A 24,519-nucleotide genomic window follows, 5' to 3' on the forward strand; every position below is an offset into this window, starting at 1 on the left:
TATATATATATATATATATATATATATATATATATATAAAAGCCACGCTTGGGACTTTTGGAAAAAGCAGTAAGGAGCTGGAGTTTAAAGGGTTAAATTGAACCGGAAGCACTTGGTTCTGTGTTACATCCTGTGAAATAAGGATACACATTTGAAATGGTCCATGGCTTGATACTTTACGTTTAAAATCTCCCAAATGTCAGCAAAATGAATTACATGCCAGGGACTGCGAGCCTCATCGAGGACATTGATAGTAAGTTAATTGCAAAATAATTAAATATATATGAGTGAATTCACCCCGGCGAGACACACACTCACACAGTTGGCGTTGTGTAATGATGTTCGCTTAGGGTCTTTGAGCATTTATAAAAGTCACGTTGGTGTTACATGTTTAAGCTTAATATAGAAATCTAGTCCTCTTTGTTATTGTTCCGCGAGCTGAACTAGTCAGATGAATCAAATAATACAGAGTTCGCGTGAATAATAATGACCTCAATATAGGTGTTCGTGTGATAACATATAATTAATTAATGACAAAAATCTCAAAGTTCAACAGTATTCATGTAACTGACGATGCTTTAAATTTTCCCCATTTTTAGAAAAACATCTTGTTCTTCTTCGGGATGGAAGAACATTGATTGGGATCCTGAGAAGCATAGATCAGTTTGGTATGTATAGTGGCCTGACATTATTTTGCAAGCTTTATATATTTATTATTATTATTATTATTATTATTATTATTCCAAGATATTCCGCTGTTTGGTGTTCAGGTGAAGGTCTAAATAATTTAAATACAGTTTGATTTGTCATCATTTACACACTCCTCTGAAGGTCAATACTTGTATGTAATTTAATGTCAGTTCATATCTGTATGCATTTCAATGAACACACTGAAAATTTAGGGGAAAACATTTTCTTTTTCGTTTTTGTCCATACAGTAAAGTCAATGTTATTTGGACCCCAATGTTTTTCAAAATATATTTTGTGTTCCACAAAAGAAAGTCATGCAGGTTTGGAATGACATGAGGGTGACCAGAATATAAATTTTTGGTTGAATTATGACTTTAAGACCAGTAGTAATGTAAAAGGAAAAACTGACAGTCTTTAGTTTGTGTTTTTTTGTTTTTTAAATTAACATTTTTAAAATTTATTGTAAAATTTACCATTTTATATTTGAGCAGTGAACCTGTTGCATGATATTTTTTTTCTTTTCTTCCACAGCCAATTTAGTTTTGCATCAAACAGTTGAACGAATCCACGTAGGAAAAAAATTTGGTGACATACCTCGTGGAATATTTGTCGTCAGAGGAGAAAATGTCGTCTTGCTTGGAGAAGTAGTAAGTACATGTTCATTGTCCTGTTACCTTTGGAATGATTTTATGACTTTGTGTAATATTTGCAAGGCATGTGGTGTATGATGAGATGACATTTCATGAGGGTAACAAATCAGAAATCTTGCCACTACTCACTTTTATAATTTTTTAGTTATACAGTAGTATTTAATATTGTGCTATTTTTTTCCCTTCCAGGATCTGGATAAAGAATGTGATCAAATCCTCCAGAGAGTTTCCATTGAGGAAATTCTGGAGGAACAGCGGACAGAACAGCAAGCCAAGCAGGAGTCAGAGAGACTGAAGCTACAGGCAGTGAAAGAGCGAGGTTTATCGATCCCTAAAGCTGACACGTTAGATGATTTCTGAAACAACATTTAGGGTTTTTTTGGATGATTTTATTTCTGTTTTATTGGATGGTTTTGTTTGGTATGAGATGACAGTCTGTCTTGACATTGAAATCATTCTGTCCAAGATAGAGTGAGTCTCACAAGATTGTGACTTCAAGATTTTGTTTCACTAGTTGCTGTAAAGGCACGTTTTGAGAATTGCCCACCATCTTTGTTTTTTTTTATGGCTGATGCCATAGTGAGATAAAGGATGGACCAAACTGAAGCACTTGGCCTGTTGGCTTTTAGTTTAAAATTAAGTAACTGTAAATGGTATACAAGAAAAGTTTATTTCAGTGTTCACTATGTTATGGATATGACGCTATGGTTAAGTTGGTGTACTGTATAATGGTATAATGTAAAATGCATGAAACAACACTGAAAATATTTTTGTTCTATTAAACCTGTTTTATACTAATGACAGTCTTTCAATTAATTGTCACTCGACATGATTCTGACAAACCAAATATAATTTTGATATATTATGTTTTTTTATTACTAATCTCCAGGAATGTTCTTAGTAGCCAATCAACACAGAGGGCTGGTGTTTTAAAACAGGGTGTATTTACACTAGATTAGGACAAAGAGAATGGAATTATTATAAAATAAAACTATATTTCTATATTTAAGTAATATCATTAAGTTATTTTATACATACAGTATGCAGAGATTTAGTATATGGGTCAATGATGTGATGCAACATTTTTTGTGTCCATATGGTTTAATTCAATTTAAAAGGGTTAAAATTTCAAAATAAATTAGCAAATTGCTTGCATACATTCTCTTTTTTGAGGATCAAGTCTGTTTTAATTCATTTTGAGAGAATAGTTGGAGGATGATTGCAAAAATGTCAGTGTGGTGTAACTTCGTACCAAATAATTGATCTTGTTTAAAAAATGTGAAATTCTCAAAAAAAAAAAAAAAACAGTTCCAAATAGTAGGTTAGTTTATGTTACATACTTAATCAGCATCATAAACTAGGGATATTTGACTAAATTGGCCCCTATAACAGAAAGGCTTGTAATAGGAGTCAAATGGTGTAACTGGTTACACCATTTGACATTTCAATTTAAAATCAAATTTGACAGGCATTATCATAGACACCTATGTAAGCACATGGCCTTGGAGGGAATATTTTAAAAAGTTAATACTTATGTCACATGGTCTTGCACAATTTGAACAAAATGGCTCCTTGAAAGGTGGTTACACCACCTTGACACTTCAGAAATTTGATTTGACTCACATGATTCCCCAAATTAAGTATAATATCCAGAACAATGGTGTTCCATTTACTTTTATTTTCTGAATTTCTTTATTGAGAATTTCACCTTTTTTAAACAAGATTAATTATTTGGTACAGTTTTTACAGTTACACCTCATTGACGTTTTTGCAATCATCCCCCAAATATTCTCTCAAAATGAATTAAAATCAGACATTTTCGACTTTATTCTCAAAAAAGAGAATGTATACAAGTAATTTGCAAATTTATTTTGAAATTTTAACCCTTTTAAATTTAACTAAACCATATGGACACACACACATAAAAAAATAGTGTCAAGTCATTGACCCATATGCTTATATAGTGTCCTTATTGCCCAATATGATTTAAGGTTTCTCATGTAAAATATGTCCTTGCATTCATCGGTAGCTAGGGGGTGATTTTGCATTTGTTCTGTTTTGAGGCAGTAGTTCTCAGAGAGAAGGACATCAAAAGCTTGTGTTAAGACAACGGTCCTTTTTCACATAGTGAGAAGAGGGCATGTCATGGCTACAGTTAATATATTAGACTAAATTGCACATTTATTACAGTGAGTATAATAATTTTATCTAGAGGTCAAAGGCTGAGTTTGATGCCCAATCACAGTTTATAAGCTCTTAATGATTGTTTCCTATTAATAAGCTCATTGTATTTCGGAATACCTCAAATGTACAGTAATGTCATAGGGTGGAAATGCCCTAAATTTAACATTCTTGGATTTAAGTGTTTATTAGTATTATTATATTACTTTAAATAAGAAAACACAGTGATACAGGTGACTGTACAATTAATGCTTGATGTTCACACTCCCTAAAGCGAGTTTCTCTCTCACTACAGTGAGTGGAAATGGAAGACACAAAACCCGGAGCGGAATTAGAACCGGGTGATTAGAAATCCCTTTGGGAGGTGAAATTTTCTTTGTTACCATTGAAATTTCCGGTCCGTATTTCAGTATGTGATGCTTTGCTTAATGCTTTTGTCGACAAAGAAGCAAAAATACACAAACTAAATCAAATTTGGTCCGAAACTTAAGTTATTCAGTATTGATATCTTGAATTATTTTATAGAAGCAATATGACAAATCGCATTTGTGTTTTGTTTGGTCTAAATGTCAGCATGGCTGATTAACTCAGCAGCTGAATCACGTGTGTTCAAAAGCATTCTTGTTTGTGTTATATAGAGAAAAAAATCCTGCCCGCTTGAATTGACATCTGTTCAAAGTCCTCATGGTGCTCAATTAGCCGAAGAACGCAAAACTTGTACGCGCCATGTAAAATGTTAAGTGAAACAAAAAAAAAGTGTAATTTGTCTTCTTTGCTATTTGTTGGCCTTGGCTTTCAATCCCGGGCTATCCCTCTTTCTATTATTGCGCCCAGTGCAGACTGAAAGAGCGGGAGCGGCTTGAATGTGCTGCTATCAAATATCCTTTGACAGCCATGCATGCTTGTTCTTCAAGGCCCGTGCGTCACAGCTGCATTTGAACACGCCCCTTCCAAACGCTTGTTCAATAGAAATGACAAGGAAACATGACAAGCGCTAAAGATGAATTTCATATACCGTTATAACTGCGCGAGTGCTCATCCTTTCGCATCGCTACGCCATTTGAATGCCGCTCTACCGCTGTAAATCTGAACGGAGCCACGGGGAAAGCCGCTTGGGATCCAGCCAAAAATTACAATTGAAAGCAGAAACCCAGCCCTGCTTCGATTACGCACCGAGAGAGGGAGCACGCTGATAGTGACAGCGGCACTTCAACAACTCATCTATGATCGACCGTAGCTACTCTACTTGATCCGTTTTCTGCCGTGCACCCTCAAAGGATGTAGACATCGGCCTGCTATCTTTGGCATGTACGTTTTAACGGGACTTGTCGCCAGTGGCTCGACAACGCTGTGTTTCAACAGGCAATGCCTTCCTTACGCGTTTTGTGGCGCAAACTACAACAACCACACGCGTGTGTCAGCGATTCGTTGTTTTACTTGTGTATACGTGTGTTGATAGTTTAAAATGCCTAGGTTTTGATTTAAATACTTTTATAAGGACGGATAATAGCGTATTCTGCTGGGAGGAGCAATAAGGAGCTCTATCTACTCTTCGGCTTCCACGGCAATATCACGGTGGTTTTTTGATGGAGCTGGAGAATATTGTTGCAAACACGGTACTCTTAAAGGCAAGAGAGGGTGAGTACGGAAAATGAACAAAATGTGATTTATTATCATATTTTAATCGTGTGTAGTTATGCTAGTTTTTACAGCCAGGAAAAGCCGTGAAACCGCTGCTCGTGCACCTTTTGTGATGATGTAATCTCAAACAGATGCTGTTTGAATTTATCCAGTACTACATGTAACATTGTTTCGAACACCTCCAGCGGTTCTTTCATCTGTAACCGACGTCATAACGCCAGCGTCATAATGCTGTAACATTGTATCGTTTGACAGTTGGTACGTGTTACGGATTGAACGCCCGAAAACATCAGTCTCCCACATCCGTTTTACGCGTTGAAAAGCGTGTCGTGATTTTTTTTTTTTTTTTTTTTTTTTTTTTAAATGCAAGTTATTAAGTGTAGGGAGACTACAAACTTCTCTCTTTGAATAGCCCGTTTTTTATGTTGTTTTCTGTACGATGCATTTTCAGCGAGGTAGGCTACATAACGTGAGCTGTGTGTAAGGAAATGGTAGATATGTTACAGCTACCACCTTTTTAACGTTCTCCACACAAACACACAATACTAGCTGATATTAACTCGGTAGGTCCGCCAAACCAGGTCAGCAGTCGACAAGGCGATGTTAAACGACGCTTGTCGTCGTTACCACGAATACCACAATAACCGCTACTTCCTTTGCTGGTGTTTTGATATAAGGCCTCGTAAGACGACCATTATTACGCTGAAGCTTGAATTGACTTTGATTCAGAATGAGCCAAATGTAAACCAGGACCGTAATACTTGGGTAGGAAGAGTTGTAGTATGTGTTGTGTTTTTGTCAGGCCTTGAATAGAATTATCACAGGGCAAAGTTTTTAATTTTACATTTCCCCCCATTTTGACAATCAATGCGAGAAAACGCTTTAGCTTTAAAAGCACTGTTAGTGCAAAGCTGCTCTCTTGAACCTGTGTGCATCATGGAAAATTATAATGGAGTCCTGATGGGTCTTGAGAAGGAAAGGCGAGAAACGAGATTTCAACAAACTTGTTTTAGATATGGTAGCCACTTTTCTGTCCATTTCAAAAGCAACATGACATTAAACAAGATTCCATTTACAATTCACACTTCACTTTTTGCTTAGAAAGTGAGTCTGTAGTGAATTGCTAACTGTTATATCTCTTTTGATCCCAGCCAACAGTTACATTTACATTCAAATTTTGCTTCTTGCAGTTTGTTGTGATCTTAATCTTAAGGTTACTTCTCAATGTGTCTTTCAGTTTGTGCTTCTTGCCATCCGAAGGATCAAAATGATCCTTCAGAGCTCAGTTATGACATAGTTCAGCAAAAATTGCAAAATATGGAGCTGGTGAACCTTGTTAGCCATATAGCTTCCACAAACTTTTTGCTCCATTGGCTCCAAATTCTCTTGTGGGCTGGTCGACTGGAGGCACAAGCCCAAACATTGAGTTCCTTTGCTCAGAGTTTACCATAAATGACCAGGGCTGCATTTCCCAAAAGCATCGTAAGCCTAAGTTGATCGTAGCTCCATTGCCACCAATGGCGCTACGATCAACTTAGGCATACAATGCTTTTGGGAAACGCTACCCAGGTTTTGACAAGTGTAAGATTTACAGTGTACTCTTACTATGTTGTTGAACAGAGAGCACTAGCCAAGGCCAGTAATGTTAGCTGATCTAACTGAATATACTGTAGACGAATAATGTAGAGGAATTTTTAAAATGTGCGTTTATTAAAAATAGCTTGGTTTATTTTGCTTTTACACGCTTTAGATAGTAGACAAAAGAGTTTCTTTTAAAAGACAGCAGGCTTTGCAAGAGTGTTTTTGTGGATGGTAATGTGGGTGAGTGTACATAGTTTAATAGTTAAAGGGACATTTCACAACGCTTTGTACAAATATTGAAAAAAGCCTTTTTACAAACATGTTTCTCGTCATGCTACTGCTCTTATTCAAGTTCAAACCCTTCTGAACATACAGTGAACATCAGGAAATCAGTCTTTTTAAAGTGGTCTTGTGTTTATTGATGTGTGCAGGCCTCTGTGTGTGTGCATATGTGTGAGAGAGAGCACTTGTTCAGTGAGGGTCTGCTTTGTTTGTTCTATGTCCATGTGTGTGACTGAACCCCCCCCCCCCCATTTGTTTATCACGCTGTGTTCAGAGCAGAAAATGAGGCGCAAGGCACGCAGAGTCTTGTCCAAATGTTCGACTAGCAGTAGATAACAGGAAAAGCAGAGTTTACAGGCCACACAGTCTGTTTACATGGCTGAAGCCATGCTTCCGAAATCATTAGAGAGTCCGGCCAGAGCCAGGCAGCCCCAAACTAAACAGAAAGCCCATCTACGTCTGCTATGATATTCTGCTTGGAGATATTCAAGCACGGACATCATGTTGACAATGAAAAAGGTAGGCCCTTGTGTGTAGTTTTAATCTTTACTGAATTTGAATATTTAATTTCATTGAATATTCTCAATTATTCATGGAGCCTGCTATAAGCCTATGACAGTTTAACTATAACTTTCTCTTTGAACTGTCAGTCCACTTTGACGTAGCCAGAACTCAGAAAACATGTTATACTTATGCACGTTATAATATGGAAGCCTAGTAAAAGATAAAAAGTAATTGGTAAAAGTGTGAGAGTTTCTCGCTCTGCTTAAATGCAGGATGTAAAGTAGCAAATGTCAGATATAAAGGCACAAAATGGGCTTCCATATTATATGGACTATAATATAGGGACTTGCTGAGAACTCGTTCTTGTGTCACATCATGAATTGCACTATAACATAGTTTGGAATGCATTGACACGTTGAGCCAGCATTGCAGCATTTGCGCTCACACTTGCATACAGTTGAGTAGAGTGTTTTGATCATGATCAGCCTTTCCTGCCACCACTAGTGACAACATTTACTGCTGTAACACCATGTCTACACCAGATGCAAGTGGCGTGACGTGCCAAAAGACAAATAGAACCCATTATAATCAGTGATGTTGTCTACACTGGATGTGACACAAGACAAATTCCAACTAGACAGCATCTAGTTGTGGCGACGCGATGCGACAACTGTTGCTTCCGGTGTAGACGCTGTGCAAGCTGCTGCACCAAGTGAAGCGATTCAATGTTATAGTAAGTCCCGATGCACATAGGCCTACATTATGTAGTTTTTTATGCCTTGTGAATTTCCACAAGCATGAGTTGCATGAATTGCTTGAATTGATGAGGGAAGTTCATTCGCAAGAGGAGAAATATCAAAATGACATAAGGCAAACATATCAGTCAAGTTCATGACCTCATATATCTGGTGTCATTATCATAGACAGACAATACAGGCAGATAGGCCATATAAAATAGCCTCATTGTCTTCAGTCCAGGGTCAGCGCAGAGTAGGATGTAAAGTCAACATGAAATCAAATCTGACCCATTTAGTTTTTTTAATGTAATTGGAATGGTTCATTGGTGGATGTTATTCCAAAGAAATACTTGTTTTTCTTAATAATCCTTAAATGTATTAACGCACTCTTCCTCTGAAACAACTTTTCTTTTCAGCTGATGTCACTGATGACAGTTATTTGGCATTATTTTAGCAAATGTTTTCGTTTGATTTGGCTTCGTTCTATTATAGATCACCCACTTTTTACCATCCAACCATTTTACCATTACAATGGTTCCACATACAATTTTGAATAATTATGGTTTGGAGGTGGAATAAACAGTAAAACAAATAACAGTAAAAGATCTATGAGGAAAATAATTACTATCATTTGTAGTATCAAATCTCATCACGATGCATCTTCATCCAATTCTTTTTTAAATAATAATTACTATATTAATAATCACAATATAGTTCTTTTGTTGTTATCTGCAAACATCAGCAAGTGCTTTGATTCCAAAGGACATACACAACTTTTTTTCATATTCATATATAGTAAGAGTACTTTATTTACAATAAAACAGTACATTAATATGTACTATAGGCCTATTTAATTTTTTGAAATAATTGATTATTTCATTTTTATTCATCGATGCAGAATCATTTACAACAGCATTGTAAAAACTATTATATTCCACAGCTCTATCTCCGTATTTTCATAACTTTGACAATTGAATGTCAGTGCATTTTCTGGACAACTGATCAGTCTTAAAGGTGCAGTAAGTGATCTCTGAGAAACACTGTTGGAAGTGGATCAGACCGAGCACCACAACACTTTTGTAGCCAATCAGCAGTAGGGGTCATATACATACACTCATGATGGGGGGAGGATAGAGAGTGAGCAAGAAGGAGATTTGAAGAAAGACAGAGAGAGAGATACATTACAAAAGAGAAAATGTCAGAGGAATATCACTGGAAAAAGAAGAGTTATGATCAGGCAAGAGCTTTAGGACCTGCGTTAATATTAGAAAAGCTTTCTAGTGCTGGAGAACAAAACAGGAAGGCCTGAAAATGGACACTGAGGTTGTGTTGTTTCTGCTCCATTTAGGCTTTTCCTCACATAAACAGAAGCTCAACCGAACATGAATAACACACAAGCTCAAACGTGCTGCGTAATCAATGAGGTTAATTCTCGTGTGTTATAGGCAGCACATTTGAGCTTCTGGAAGAGGTTTGTTCTTGTGTGTTATTCATGTTCAATGTTTACATGTAAGTAAAAGCATAAATTATATCTTTTTATCATAAAAGAATGACCAAGTCTCTTCAGAAAATTTGGACTTAACCGCTCAATTCATATGGATTCGTTTTTGGATCTCTTTGTGATCTTTTTGAAGTGTCAAAGTGTTTGTTGCAAAGGCAGTCAATGGAGAGATAGACATCTCTCAGATTTCGTCAGAAAGACCTTCATTTGTGTACTGAAGATGAATCTTGCGAGTATGGAACGACATGAGGGTGGCATCATTTTCATTTTGGGGTGAACTAACCCTTTAAAAATAAGAACAAAGAAGCAAATTGCAAATAAGACAAATACAATAGAACAAAGATACAAATTAAATGGGTTCATTTAACATAAAGTAAGAAACTGAATAATCAAAATTAGCCACAAAAGAGAACTGAATTTGAGATTGCATGCTGTCTAAGAGGTGGCTTTCTGTGTGCGTTTCAGGTGTGTGTCAGTTAGCGCGAATACCACATTGAGTTCTTTTTTCATGACTAGACATTCATGCTCTTTATTTTCTTATTCATAACTTTTAGTTAAGTAGTTAGCAGTTTTATTGCTATTTTCATACCACAATATAAACGATATGGCAAAATCTCTAATGATAGACCCTTTATATCCTTCCTGCGATATATGTCGTCTTACTGCTCAGCCCTAGCCATTCATGTAGTTTAAAAACAGCCATCCTTGCGTTACATTTAAAAACAACATGTAGTGTGAAGCAGAATGGAAAAAAACACAGTGGTCTATATATTTAATATAATTAATTAAAAGTTGAACTTCATGCGTAATGTGAAAAACTGTGAGACGCTGAAGTATTTTTTTTTTTAATTGTTAGGGAAAAAATCTATAAATCTAGTCGACCTCACTAGCCAGCTAGTCAGTTGGTGGTTGACTATTCAATCATCCTGACCCATCCCAATTTGTAGATTGGTCCATTATTAAGCTGACAGAATTAAATGTACCATGGAACAATACCCAAGAGCAGCCCTGTTAACCAGGACCTTAGGTAATGTTTTTCCTTTGGCAACCTCTGATGGAAGTAGCATTGTATTGGTTTCTTTTCAAAGAATGAGTGAGTGAGTGACTGTGTCTGAGAGATGGTGGGGGGTGAATTCCTAAGCAAGGCTGTAATCTGACCCTGGCCTCCTCAGACAGCATAGGCGATGTGGAGTGCATGTCGTAACCCATGACGACGGTGGACGAGGGGCTCTCCTTCCCATTCAAGAACTCTGGATCTGGCAGACTGCTCCTCTTCGCTGGAAACTGTGCCGTGTGAAATCCTGAAGAATAAACGTCATCCAGACCCATGTGAAGAGGTAGTCAGAGGCAAATGAGGAGACTAAAGTGCAGAGACCAAAAAAAGAGTGAGAGAGAGAATGCGAGGCAGTGAAAGAAATGTGAAAGAACTAAGAGAGAAAAAGAAATATTGTCACACACATAACAGGTTGGTTTGTGCTGCTGCTTTTGCCAGATGCTAAAAAGTTGCGCCACTGCGTCGAGTTATTACATTCCTGTGTTGTTAATATACAGTTTCCTGTGTTAAAATGCACTCTTTCATCACAGAAGCGTCTTATGTAGTTACTCTATCATAGGTGATGCTTGCTGAAGTAAGCATCTTTAGTACTAGGCATTGGCAATGATTTTGCTGGCAGTATACAGTTAAGCAACACTGTGAATTAATGCTTTTACTGGCCATTGGCCTAACATTGGTTAAGTGTCCTAACGATAAAATTTAATAGTATATGTAAAAGATATTTAAAGTAATTCCTGTAGATAAAAATGTAGACCATGCAACACCAAGGTCATGGGTCTGATTCTCAGAGAATGCATAAAAATGTGTACTTTGAATACAGTGTTAGTTGATTTGGAAGTGTCTGTCAAATGCATAAATGTGATTGTAAACTTCTGTTTCATTCTTCATTAGCTGCATAAGATAACTCATTTTTTGAATAATTCAAAGTAATTCATAGAAGTGTCAGTGTGCCATTATTCATTTATTGACATGGTTTACTTAAATAGCATAATACCATGTAGGCTGGTATATTGGTGCATATAGCATAACTGAAAATTAAGCATAATTCTTAGTGTTCATTCAGTGAAAAGCTATACCATGATTATTTTACTGTATTTACTGTACTGCTTGATCAAACAATGGCTATTTAAAAATCTTTCATTTCTCTAAATAGAAAAACAGTTTTAAATTGGTTTGTAGCAATTTTATATGAATATAACAATAACAATGGGATCCATTTTATTAACTCTGAATTTAGTCTTCTAAAGGCTAAAATTTGTTACTATTATTTATTACTATTATTATTATTGCTACTTTGAGGAGGCCAGGCATACATAATTCTCACATAACATTTTGCTGAACCATTGTTTATCCACACCCAGTCTAGAAATGACTGCCACAAGGATGGATGTGCTGTGGTACAAGCAACACAAATATGTAGCAGAGGTGCTGAAGCTCGTGTTGGGCTGAGACTGATAGGCGTGAAAATTGAATTTGACTTGTTGTAAATGGCCGGTTGGTTTGCGAGCGGACGTCTGTTGCCTTAGCTGATGTCATTTCTGTCTGATCTAATTCCACACGGTCAATATCCATACTAACTTGTTGACTGACTTGTGGCATTGGTTACATTTAGAAGTGGTCGAGGGAAAGTCACGTGTGCTACTGAAATGGCTGGGTTATGTTTGAAGTCAGACTTTAATGTTTTTTTATTCAAATGTGGATGTATTAAGAGAAGATGGCAGGGGGTTTGGGAAATGTATCTTAAAATCTAGAAAAAGTATGACCTTCACTGTCAAAGATGTGTCCCTTCCCCAATAATCAGATATGGGCCAAATTGTCCCTCCACAATTTTTGATATTCTTGATGCTGCTCTAGTGCATTCTATTATGCACCACTTTGAATGTTGTTAGAATGACAAAAAGTTTTAAAAGTTCATTTTTAGGTTGGTCTGCTTCAGTGATCAAACAGCGCTCGTGTGTTTACATGCACGTTCTTAACCCGATTATGCTTAATAATCCGACAATGCATGTGGTTATGTAAACACATTAAACCAATTAACCAATTAACATTTTTGCCCCTTACCCTGATTTGGATTTAAATGCATTCAGGCAGAGCAAGGATGTCACGGTTGGAAATGTATGGCAAACTCTTGAGTCTTTCTTTTTTTTAAAGATTTATTTTTTGCCTTTATTATGATAGGACAGTGATTTAGACAGGAATCAAAGTGGGAGAGAGAGAGGCGGACGGGATCGGGAAAGGACCACGAGCCGGGACTCGAACTCGGGTCGCCCGAAGCGCATTGGCGCTACATGTCGGGGCGCTGACCTCTGACTCTTTCTTGACCAAAGAAATTATAAAAATATTTTCTCATCTCGTCCAGCCAAAGTAGAAGTGGTACAATCAAAATACTGCTTATTTATTTCACATCACATTTCACATTACAAATAGAATACTTGGAGGCAGATACACAAATTATTAGGTTTTAACATCACTACCAGAGAATAACCTGATTTTTTTTTAATAAAGACTTGTAAACACAGTTTACTTGCATTTATGGATTATTGATTTGCATGTAACCCGGGACAACAGTTTAATTCAATAAGCTGTTTTTTGGGATTTTTTCTTCATATCGGCATGTATGTAAACATTCTCAATGTTAAAATGTTTGAAGGCGGGTTTTACTGTTCACAGAAGGCAAACATGAATTCCAGCGTGACATTTCAGTTTTAGCAAAGAATGTGAATGTAAGATGTAATCGGCTAAACATTTAGTATTCGACAACTGTTTTATGATAGAAATGTTAAGTGACTGACAGTAATATCCAGTAGTCAGGCAAACTACTTGCCATTTTGAATTGAGTTTCGCCATTTAGAATTCAAGTGATTCATGTAATTCGTAATTAAATGTGCTGTGACAAGACAAGAAACATTAACAGCCTTTTTCAACATATTAGAAATTTGGTTAAGAGTGAATGTGTGCTAAATTTAAAACAAAAATATTATTTGCAAAAGTTCAAATGGATTACTCATAAATTCTAGTTCTTCTGACTGTTTTTTTTTCTTTTTTTTCTCTTAAATCTCTTTTAATCCTTTAATTATTTAATTCCTTTAAATAGTAATCACCCACCAATTTTCAAGACATAGTTCATGAAGCTATATGGCTTCAAAAGAGTCGGAATATAGTGATTTGTGTTCTTATGGACTACTATTAATTGTGCGTTTGACGTCTTTTTTTGGATATTGATTGGCACGGTTACTACAAACTTAGTGTATAGAAATAAGCCGTGTTGATGTAAGTAAATAAAAGACAATTTTTTTTTTTAACTGTTCCTTTAAGAGCAGCTCACTGAGAGTGAAGAGGTGCTAGAACAGAGTTCCAGCATTAGGAAAGGTCAAGATAGTGTGACCTTGAGCTGTCTTGGTACTCATACAATACATTGCTGAATGATTAGATAATTGTTGGCATGAACTGGGTTTTGACAGCCCTAGAAGAACTGGGCCAAGGTGCAATTGTGGAAAATATGGGAAAATTATCCATCTGATCTCAATCTGTTAATGAATGTACACTCTTAAAAATAATGGCTATTTATATGCATCTGTGGTTCCATGAAGAACCTTTAACATTCATGGAACCTTTCCATGGCACAAGAGGTTATTTATAGTGGAAAAAGGGTCTTTAGATTTAAAATTGTTCTTCACACTATAAAAAGATGGTTCTTTTAAAAATGTGTTTTCTATGGCATTGTTATGCATTTTTTAAGTGTAAATTAAATAATGGTGAAATTTAGACATTGTTTTGCTCAATCATTTGCTTATTTTTTCATTCTTAGAAATTAATATAACATTGAATATTTGTGAATCACCTGCTATTTACTTGCCAGTCATTGTAGAGAAAAGCTAAATAATATTTCCTGTAAAGGGCATTGTTACAGTGGAGAGAATTTGGACTTGGGACTTGGGACTAATTAGATGGTATCTTGTAGGTGTATAAAAAAAGGTGTAAAATAGAGTTCCATTTTCACCACAACAGTACAGAATGAACAACATTTGATAAAACTAAAGCATGTTGCAACAGGATTTGGGTGCTTGTAGTTGATGTTCCACCATGAAGAGCAGCTCAGCGATTGCATCATCAGTGAGGGCAATGACATGAAGCTAAGAATGCTCGAGTCAGAGCAGCTGAACTTTTAACCACATTCTGTCCTGCTGAAGTGCAAGGGAGTTTTCTTTCGTTTTCATCTGCCACATTTTCCTCTAAAGGTTTTTACTGGCTTTATTGCCTGTCCTTAACTGCAGTCTCTTGCAGTCTTTTTTGTGTGACGTAATGCAGTAAAGTTTTAAAAGCTCTTCTGAGTGGAGAGACTCTAATGGAAGGGAAGGTCCATCATCATGAAGTCTGAACCTCGCCTTCAGCCCACTCACTCACCATGAGAGCCTGCTTGTGTTTATGTGAGAGTGAGAACAGAGCCAACTGTGAAATATTTAGGCTCAATTTGGACTGGCTGTAAAAAATAAAAAATAAAAATCACCCTGTGTGTTTATCAGCAGCTTTTTAAAATAATTTTTTTGATTGTTTTTACTTTTGGAGGTAAAAGTGGGAATGATACGATTTACCCCATTACCTCTGTACCATGGTGCCAACCTTGAATGTCATTTAGGACAGATGATTGGTAGAATATCTCATTACATGTCTGAAATTCTGCTTTGCATATTACAAACCATGAGTGCATGCCATGCTTTGCATATTACATTGTCCGAACGAATACAATGTGTCCTATTGATACAAAATTTGAATACCCTCAAATTTTTACAGTATATAGAGGAAAGTGGGGAAAGATGTGGCATCCTTAATCTACCACACTGTGTATTTCCTGCTGTATATATTTAGAATAGGCTCATCAGACAGAGCTGTACGTGACTCAAAGATACACATGAGAAAAATGACAAGCAGTAAGGCTAAACTTTTTTTTGAAAAATGACCTGTTTTATATGACAGGTAAAATCATTTTGCTAAAAAAATATATTATAAATTATTCAATTAAGCATGTTTTGGTAGCTGTGAGGGTAAAGTGTGCCAGCGGCTCAATCAGTAGTAATTGAGAGCTTTGCCTTTAAATGTATAATGTAATTTACCAAAATATTAAACATTTTTACTACACTAAATTATATCAAATACTGAATCTTTTCTTTGCTGGTTTATGCAGATAATAACCCTATAAAGCCTACTGTAGCATACAGTATATGATATACAAATTTCTAAGGCCTCTAAATTATCAACATGACAAACTTTGCTGAAAAACCTGTTGTATGCAATCATCTATGCCTTATGTCTTCGGATTGATAGTTTATAATTTTAGCAAGTAAAAAAACATTTAGTATAATTGTAAAATGGTTCAATAAACTGTTGCATTACAAAAATTTAATTTTTAGACTATTATTATTTCAAATGTCAGGCTTCATAAGGTTAATAATGTGCAGCAAAATAAGACATTGGAATTTTTCAATGTGGGATTGTGCGCAAGGTTCTTTATTGGCATTGATGGTTCCATGAAAAACCTTTTAACATCCATGGAATCATTCTATTGCACAAAATGTTGAAAAAGGCACTTTAGATTATTAAAATGTTCATAAAATGGCACTTTTAAGAACTGACCACTGAGAGGTTCTTTGGTGAAACAAAAAATGGTTCTATGGCATTGCTGTGAAAACCCAACGATTAATTTTATCCTATGACATGACACAGCGGGACTTTTTTGAAGGAAACATTTTATTTCTATGGCCTTATACCCTAGGTATTTTCTTGTAATTTCAGCTGCTAACAGTCCTCGGATATAAGGAGTATTAAAGGATTAGTTCAGTTTCAAATGAAAATTAGCCCAAGCTTTACTCCCCTTCAAGCCATCATAGGTGTATATGACTTTCTTTTTTCTGATGAACACAATCGGAAATATTTTAATAAATATCCTAATGCATTCGAGCTTTATAATGGCAGTGAATGGGACCAATGAGTATAAGCTGCTTCCGTTCACATCCGTCCATCATAAACGTACTCCGCACGGCTCCGGGGGGTTAATAAACGCCTTCTGAAGTGATGAGTTTGTGTAAAAAAAAAAAAAAAATCCATATTTAACAAGTTATAAAAGTAAAATATCTAGCTTCCACCAGACCGCCTTCTATATTCAAGTTACGAAGAAAGTGTAAACTGGCATCGCGTCTGTTAAAGGTGCCCTAGAACTTTAAAAAAAAAGATGTAATACAAGTCTAAGGTGTCCCCTGAATGTGAAAGTTTCAGCTCAAAATACCCCATAGATTCTTTTTAATTCATTTTTTTAACTGCCTATTTTGGGGCATAATTAGAAATGAGCCGATTCAGGGTGTGTGGCCCTTTAAATCTGGTGAGCTCGTGCTTGCCTTAAACAACATAAAAAAAGTTCAAACAGCTAATATAACCCTCAAAATTAATCTTTACAAAGTGTTCGTCATGCAGCATGTCTAATCGCGTAAGTACAGTGTTTATTTTGATGTTTACATTGATTCTGAATGAGTTTGAGGCTGTGCTCCGTGGCTAACGGCTAATGCTACACTGTTGGAGAGATTTATAAAGAATGAAGTTGTGTTTATGAATTATACAGACTGCAAGTGTTTAAAAATGAAAATAGCGACGGCTCTTGTCTCCGTGAATACAGTAAGAAACAATGGTAACATTAACCACATTTAACATTAGCAACATGCTAACGAAACATTTAGAAAGACAATTTACAAATATCACTAAAAATATCATGTTATCATGAATCATGTCAGTTATTATTGCTCCATCTGCCATTTTTTGCTATTGTCCTTGCTTGCTTACCTAGTCTGATGATTCAGCTGTGCACATCCAGACGTCCTGCCCTTGTCTAATGCCTTTCATAATGTTGGGAACATGGGCTGGCATATGCAAATATTGGGGGCGTACACCCCGACTGTTACGTAACAGTCGGTGTTATGTTGAGATTCGCCTGTTCTTCGGAGGACTTTTAAACAAATGAGATTTATATAAGAAGGAGGAAACAATGGAGTTTGAGACTCACTGTATGTCTTTTCCATGTACTGAACTCTTGTTACTTAACTATGCCGAGGTAAATTCAATTTTTGAATCTAGGGCACCTTTTTCACAAGCTTTTTCCATAAGTTGAATAGGGAAGGCATGGGAAGTAGCGTAAGCTTTTTGAACTGCAAGAGATTTACAACTTCTTCGTACGATGAATATGGAAGGAGGTCTGGTGGAAGCTAGATATTTTACTTCATAACTTGTTAAATATGGATTTTTTATTTTTTTTATTTTTTTTACACGCATGCATCGTTTCACTTCAGAAGCCCTTTATTAACCCCCCGGAGCTCGGATGCGTCAGGATATTTATTAAAATATCTCAGATTGTGTTCATCAGAAAGAAGAAAGTCATATACACCTAGGGTGGCTTGAGGGTGAGTAAAGCTTGGGGTAATTTTCATTTTAAAGTGAACTAATCCTTTAATATTACCTCTATCTCATTTCTGCTGACATAGAGGACAACTTAACTAAAAGTGGCTCAATTTAAACAACTTTCCGCTATACATATTAAAATTCTTCAGACAGAAACATCCTTCATAAATGGAAGGGACATGATTGGTGTTCATTACAGAGAAATGCAGGTCTGAGGTCTTGTAAAGTAGTCCCAGATGACATTTCTCTGTCATTTATTGGGGGTGGGGGGAGGGGGGTGGCTATCCTAATATTTTGTGGAATGAATTGCAAAATGTGTTGCATGAAGCAGAGGGACTACACTCATATTGGTAGTTGAAAGCACAAGCATATTCTCCTAAATATTTAATAGCCGATCATGTGAGGGGTGGGGCTTGTGTAGAGAGGAATAACAGCTGTTCCAATTCAGGAGAAAACATCAAAGCTTTCTTTTATTTTTCCTTTTGTTTGGTTTCATTTAGGAAAAAGATCAATAGCACGAAACAAATTGGATTTATTCTCAGATCATAATTAATGCAGCACTAAACTTAGCTATTTTTTGCTCAGAATGTTCTTATTGGACAGTGATGTAACAAGAAACCTCTGAACTCGTAACAACAGTCAGGTGGAGTCCATGGGACGAATATGAGGAGCTTGAGGGGGAAGAGGTGGAGGGAGCAGCAGTGGTGTAGAGGAAATCAAGAACAGCTGGCGAGGAAGTTAGGGGCTCTACGAGGAATAGCGAAACCACTTTGACCCCCTGTCCAAAACAACTACTGTGAACGTATTTCTGCTTCGCCGCTTTGAAGTTCTGTAACAAAACCATTGTCAGATTTCTTGATGGCATTCCATGCAACCATTTAAGGCATCATCCCTAATTACAACAGGCCTTTTATGTTTACCTGAATGACCTGTGTATAAGAAAGAATGGTGTGTGTGTAAGAGATAAATGCCATCTGCCTCTCCTTGATCTTTCATGTTGGGGCAGGTATCGAGAGGTAACTGGCCTCTCCTCCACTTTTTTTTCCCCCCCATTGTTATCTATTCTTTTCCTGTGGACTTTTGAGATGATGCCTTGGTGACAGCATTGTGTGGCATACTTTGACTGCAAATGCTATGTGATGCTTTTGTGTTATGTAATTGCAGCACAAAGCATCCATGATGGCATTCAGACCGGCATGCTTTCTCACATTCCACACTGAGGCTATTTATAGTGCAAGGAGAGATACGACACCTGGCTTAAATCTCAGGAAGAGTTTAATGATTCCTTTGTGGTACAGGTCCTACAAGGATTAAACATAGACAGATTTACACGCTCACACACCCACTCATGCCAATTCTCCGAAATGCATATCTCAAATACACACATATATCACATACATTTTCATGTTTTCTCCCTTGCACCTGGGAGTAATATGCGTACGAAAAAAACAATCCTGTCCAGGGCTCAACATTAAGGATCATGGGAGAGTTTGTTTGTACTGTTAGGGGAATCTACCCTACATTTTTAAACACAAAAAAGCATCCTATTTGAAGTGCTGTGTTGTCACCATTTGGTTATCTTTCAAATGTGTTTTAATTAGGAATGTGCAAAACTACATTATCAAAGTTGACTAATTGATGGGTTGCCTGAATAACTAGTCGATTCAACTGCCCTTTTATGCTTTTTTTAGATATAATTTCTTGTTGAATGTAATATAGCTGTTTGTGAATGTAAAAGGTCTGCAAAGTTTCAAAGATCAAAGTGCATGATACATGTTGTTATTGCCTCATAAAGGACAGAACAGAATATTTTAGTTAATTCCAGTCTTTCCTACATAGGTTTGTTACAAATTTTGCATAGTCAACGTAGGTTCTTCATCGGCTGCCTGTGAACAACATCTACTTTGACCCGCCCTCAAACATGTAGTTGTAGCTGAGGTTAGTTTGGTTAAAGTTGTCGACATATCGAGAAGGAGGTTTGTTTTCTTTCTTTTTTTCCCATCTCTGCGATAGCAAATCTACTTAGCATGCATTTCCAAAGGATGAGAACTTGGGCTCAAATTGATATGGTAAAAACAACCTATCACTGTGTATAGAAAAGCTGAGAAATCCTCCAGATGTGAAATTCAAATGGGTTCATCGTAATAGGCATTTTGTTTCTGACATATGCTGTAAACGGTAGACCAAATTACAACAGACTGGGATATCTGACCAATCAGAGCAGGGTAGGCTCTCGGAAAGGAGGGGTTTAGAGAGACCGAATTCTTTATCGAACCATTTAAGACTTTGTGAGTTAACCGGTGATGTTGCAATGTATATTATGAGAAAATTAAAGTGTTGTTTTTTTTTTACTTTGGATGCAAAGAAACCTAGTGTAGGAGACCCATAAAAATAACATAAAATGGGCACTTTAATCAAAACCTAAACAATGAGGCTGGTTTTAAGTTTATCTGACCAATTAGACACGTTTCGTAGTGGTATACGTAGGATGCGCTCTTGATTCGTTCAGCTACATGAGCACTACAAAATAGAGTTGAATGCAGGATCAACATGTTAACTAGTTGACCATCTTGACCCACACCTAGTTTTTGGCTTTACATGTTTTGGTTGTATGTATTAAACATTGTTTTGAAATGGGCTTATTTAAACATGACACATGTTATCTAGCTGGTTAATATAGATGCGATTTTGTCCAAAATTATAAATGCATTATTTGCACCATATGACATAATTTTCCAGCAAAAAATGTATTTTTGATTATTGTACCTTTTAGATGCTATATATATATATTTAAAATATTTTGCAATGTTTTGTGTATATTAGAGTTTTTATTAAGAAACTTATAATTGAATAAAATATTTAGTATACACAACCGGCAAAAAAAAGAAGCTTGGAATTAAGATTTTTAAAAATATTAAAAAGTCACTTATGCTTACCAAGGCTGCATTTATTTGAAGAAAATATATAGTAAAAATGTGTTATTCCTGTGATGGCAAAGCTGAATTTTCAGCATCATTACTGTAGTCTTCCGTGTCACATGATCTTTCAGAAATCATTCTGATTTGCTGATTTGGAATAATTAAGTTTTTTAAATGCTTTTTTTAAATGTATTATGAATATTAGTATTTATTATATTTATTTATGATGGGGGGAGTACTGTCTGAACTATTGATCTCACTGGGCCAGCAGAACTGAGGAGTATCATTTTTGCACAATAGGACTGAACTTGATTCACAATCACTGCTGAATTGCTCTAAGGTCACACACTAGCCCGACTGTGTTCCCAGTCGACGTACTTGCATCCGACCCCATCTGACTTGTGTGTACCAACAGATTTTGCCCCCGAGCTCAAAAGCTATTTTTAATTCTGGTAATTATCAAATGTCACATTAAGTATGCATGGCTTCAGGAGAACTAATTGAACGTATATCAGCTGTTTGCCACAAGCTGTTCTTCTTTGGTGTTTGTTCAAAATTCTGATTATTGTTAAAAAAAACACTGATGTAGTGTCATCTTTGTTAGTTGTGAAATAATATTCAATCAAGTGAATTAAACTGACACCAGTTTTTACACCTAGAATCTAAAAATGAGCTCATACTTGTTAAATCTGCCTCTTCAACATATTTGTATTATGAGAATGCAAGAAAGATCATTCGTTAAAGTTATGCAATATGTAAACAAAGACAATTAGAAATTTGCATTATGTTTGCATTCATAAAGTTTGCATTCAGGTTTGCAGCAACACAACAGCTGCTCGGTTCTTTAGAAGGAATTTTCATTTTTTACATTTCCTTATGAAAATGTGAGTATTGCCTAAGGCCAGATTGATGCTAGATTGTTAGGGATGGTTGGCAGGGTGTTGCTATGCAGTTGCTAAGATGGTCTGGGTATTGTTTTTTAATGGCATTGCTAAGGCATTAACATAATGGCTTACTTGTGTGCTGCTTTTACTCATAGGGTAGTGAAACTATCCATCGGATGCACATATTAGATTCTCGGGTGGATATTTTTCACCAGCTGTTTCATGATTTCTGCCCATTCGGGCATATTATTATTCATTTGGCTTACTGCTTTTGACATACTATACAGAAGGGATGTAGGCATATTCAGAGGCAGCAATGGTCTCTATAATATTCCCTAGATGTGTCTTGGGTTTTAATGGAAGTCCAAAAGGGATTTGCCAGTTTTATCATTCACCAGGCAAAATTCAGTGAACCTGATCCCTTAGAAAAGTTTTAGCCTACCTGTCCTCAATCACTAGTAATAGTGATCCTTAACTTAGTGGCAGTTAAAGCCTGGAGCATGTTTTGAGATAATCGCAGACAACAAAAGAATAGTGACTTCATACCCCTCATATGACCAAGCTAGTTATTTATGCAGAATATTTTTGTACTTTCAATGAAAAACGTTTTTGATGACGCACAGCCTGTAGATTAGATAACTGCCTTCCTGTTGTTCTGTAATCTGATATAGACACATTGAGGATCAAAGATCGATATTATAAAAAATTTGATATCTTTGTACAGCTGTAAAAAAGGAAGTAGCCATTTGCATTTATCAGAGTACCACAAGAATCCTGTTTCATGTTTGACTGTCATTGACTCAAAAAGGAATATTTTCACCCCCCAAAAATGGTTTTAAGCCAGTTATATCTTTTGCTGTAGTGTGTCAGTAGGAAATATCAGTTTACATTTCCAAACGTTCCTTTTGCCATTAATTGTAATTATCCAGTGAGATTTTGGTATGCACAAAGTGTCAGACAACAGCCGGTATGCTCTATGCTCCACACGGAGATCTGAAGATCTGGAGCAAATCTGATATTTTCCGATCGCGATTCTCTCTCGAATTGATTCTAAACTTAGTTTTTTACAGCAGATGGCACTACATGCTTTAGAAACACCCGTACTCTGCTCCGGTTTCTTTACACACACCACTTAAACCTAAAATAATCGTTCATAAAGTTCGAAAAGGTTGAAGCGAATTACAAGGGTCGCAGTGGGCTGTGTTTCCATTAATCCCGCGCATAAAAGCATTCTGAGCCGAGGTGCAAGTGTATTTAACCACTTACTTGACTACGCATAATCGCTTTCCAGCACTCTTCTTCATGAGCATTTGAGTGTGCAGTTAAAAACTAGCCTAGAGTGCCATCTGCTGTTAAAACTAAGCTCAGAATTGATTTGAGAGAGAAAATACCAAAAGCGATCCAGAGTTATTGTATCGCAATTCGAGAATCGAAGTATTGTCCCAGCCCAGATTACATGAAGAAAAAGGAAAAAAACACAAAAGAACTGTGGCAACGTCTCCAAGACGTTTGAAGAAATCTACCTGCAAAGATACCTGAAAAACTATGCAAATTTTGCAAAAGCTGTTTTAAACTCAAAGGGTGTTCACACCAAATATTGATTTGATTTAGTTAATAGAAGTTATTTGATAAATAAAATTTTTTGAAAGCATCCTCACTTTACAGTATTTTTACACAAGTGCCAAAAACTTTCCACAGTACTAGAGCTTTGCAGGTAGGTTTCTGTTGCCGCAGTTCTTCTGTATTTAGTCTGTCTCAGTTTCATCCGTTTCTTCATGTAATCACAGACAGACTCGATGATGGTGAGATCAGATCTTCATGTGGAGCATACTTGCTGTTGTCAGACTCTTTGTGCATACAAAAATCTCACTGTATTATTATAATAAATGAAGACAGGAATGTTTGGAAATGTAAACTCTGACACACTACAGCAAAAAATTGATGTAAAACCTTGTAAAACAGTACTGTACTTGTCTTCATGTTGTTTCAAACACGTATGACTTTATTTCATCAAAATATAATTTTTAAAGAATATCTGGACACTTTTGAAGATTGACCTTCAAACAGTATGCAACAGTACCATAAAATCTCTATAGTTCTTCTATATTTCTGTAAGTCTTCTGAATCCATAGAATTTTTTTTTTTTTTTTTAATTAACAGACAGAAATTATGTTAATCGCAGATGATCCGGATCACTGAGTCTCGAGAAATTGGTTGGTCTGACACGTAAATGCATCTTACAACAGGTTTTGCAGACTGGATCAACATATTTATTATAAAGATCTGACTCGAAAGAAGGATTCGTTCATGATTCCGACATCATGAATTTGCCAAGAAGAGGTTGGACCTAGGTCAAGATTCTTTGTGAAAATGTTTCAAATTTTAAACTGTTCCTCACATACAGCTATCATATGACTTTGTGGAAGCAAAGAAATTGTATAGACTGCTTTTACAAT

The 24,519-nt window shown here is 36.2% G+C and overlaps 2 protein-coding genes across 4 annotated transcripts in view; both read left to right on the forward strand.

The window, feature by feature from the left end:
- The first annotated feature begins 92 nt into the window (after positions 1 to 92).
- Positions 93 to 2,138, forward strand: lsm1 (LSM1, U6 small nuclear RNA associated). The gene is made up of 4 exons (XM_048209169.1): positions 93 to 253; positions 600 to 668; positions 1,222 to 1,337; positions 1,530 to 2,138. The coding sequence occupies exons 1-4, from the start codon at positions 208 to 210 to the stop codon at positions 1,698 to 1,700; spliced, it is 402 nt and encodes a 133-aa protein (XP_048065126.1). The 5' UTR covers positions 93 to 207; the 3' UTR covers positions 1,701 to 2,138.
- Positions 2,139 to 4,437: 2,299 nt separating this feature from the next.
- The window catches only part of grk5l (G protein-coupled receptor kinase 5 like), a 68,438-nt gene continuing 48,356 nt past the window's right edge, over positions 4,438 to 24,519 (forward strand). The window contains exon 1 of one of the 3 annotated variants that reach the window (XM_048209171.1): positions 4,438 to 5,159. In XM_048209171.1, the coding sequence (XP_048065128.1) occupies positions 5,108 to 5,159 (52 nt within the window). In that variant the 5' untranslated portion in view covers positions 4,438 to 5,107. Of the gene's footprint in view, positions 5,160 to 6,635; positions 7,545 to 24,519 lie in introns of those variants that run through there. The other 2 variants (XM_048209170.1, XM_048209172.1) reach the window with 2 other exon arrangements.

This window comes from Megalobrama amblycephala, linkage group LG12 (assembly GCF_018812025.1).
Source record: "Megalobrama amblycephala isolate DHTTF-2021 linkage group LG12, ASM1881202v1, whole genome shotgun sequence".
Lineage (NCBI taxonomy): Eukaryota > Metazoa > Chordata > Actinopteri > Cypriniformes > Xenocyprididae > Megalobrama > Megalobrama amblycephala.

What these genes read in the sequence shown, in the direction of transcription:
- lsm1 (XM_048209169.1), top strand. Translation starts at nt 208, where the DNA reads ATGAATTACATGCCAGGGACTGCGAGCCTCATCGAGGACATTGATA. An exon ending in GAGAAGCATAGATCAGTTTG is followed by an intron (nt 669 to 1,221) that starts GTATGTATAGTG and finishes TTTCTTCCACAG; the next exon opens with CCAATTTAGTTTTGCATCAA. An exon ending in TCGTCTTGCTTGGAGAAGTA is followed by an intron (nt 1,338 to 1,529) that starts GTAAGTACATGT and finishes TTTCCCTTCCAG; the next exon opens with GATCTGGATAAAGAATGTGA.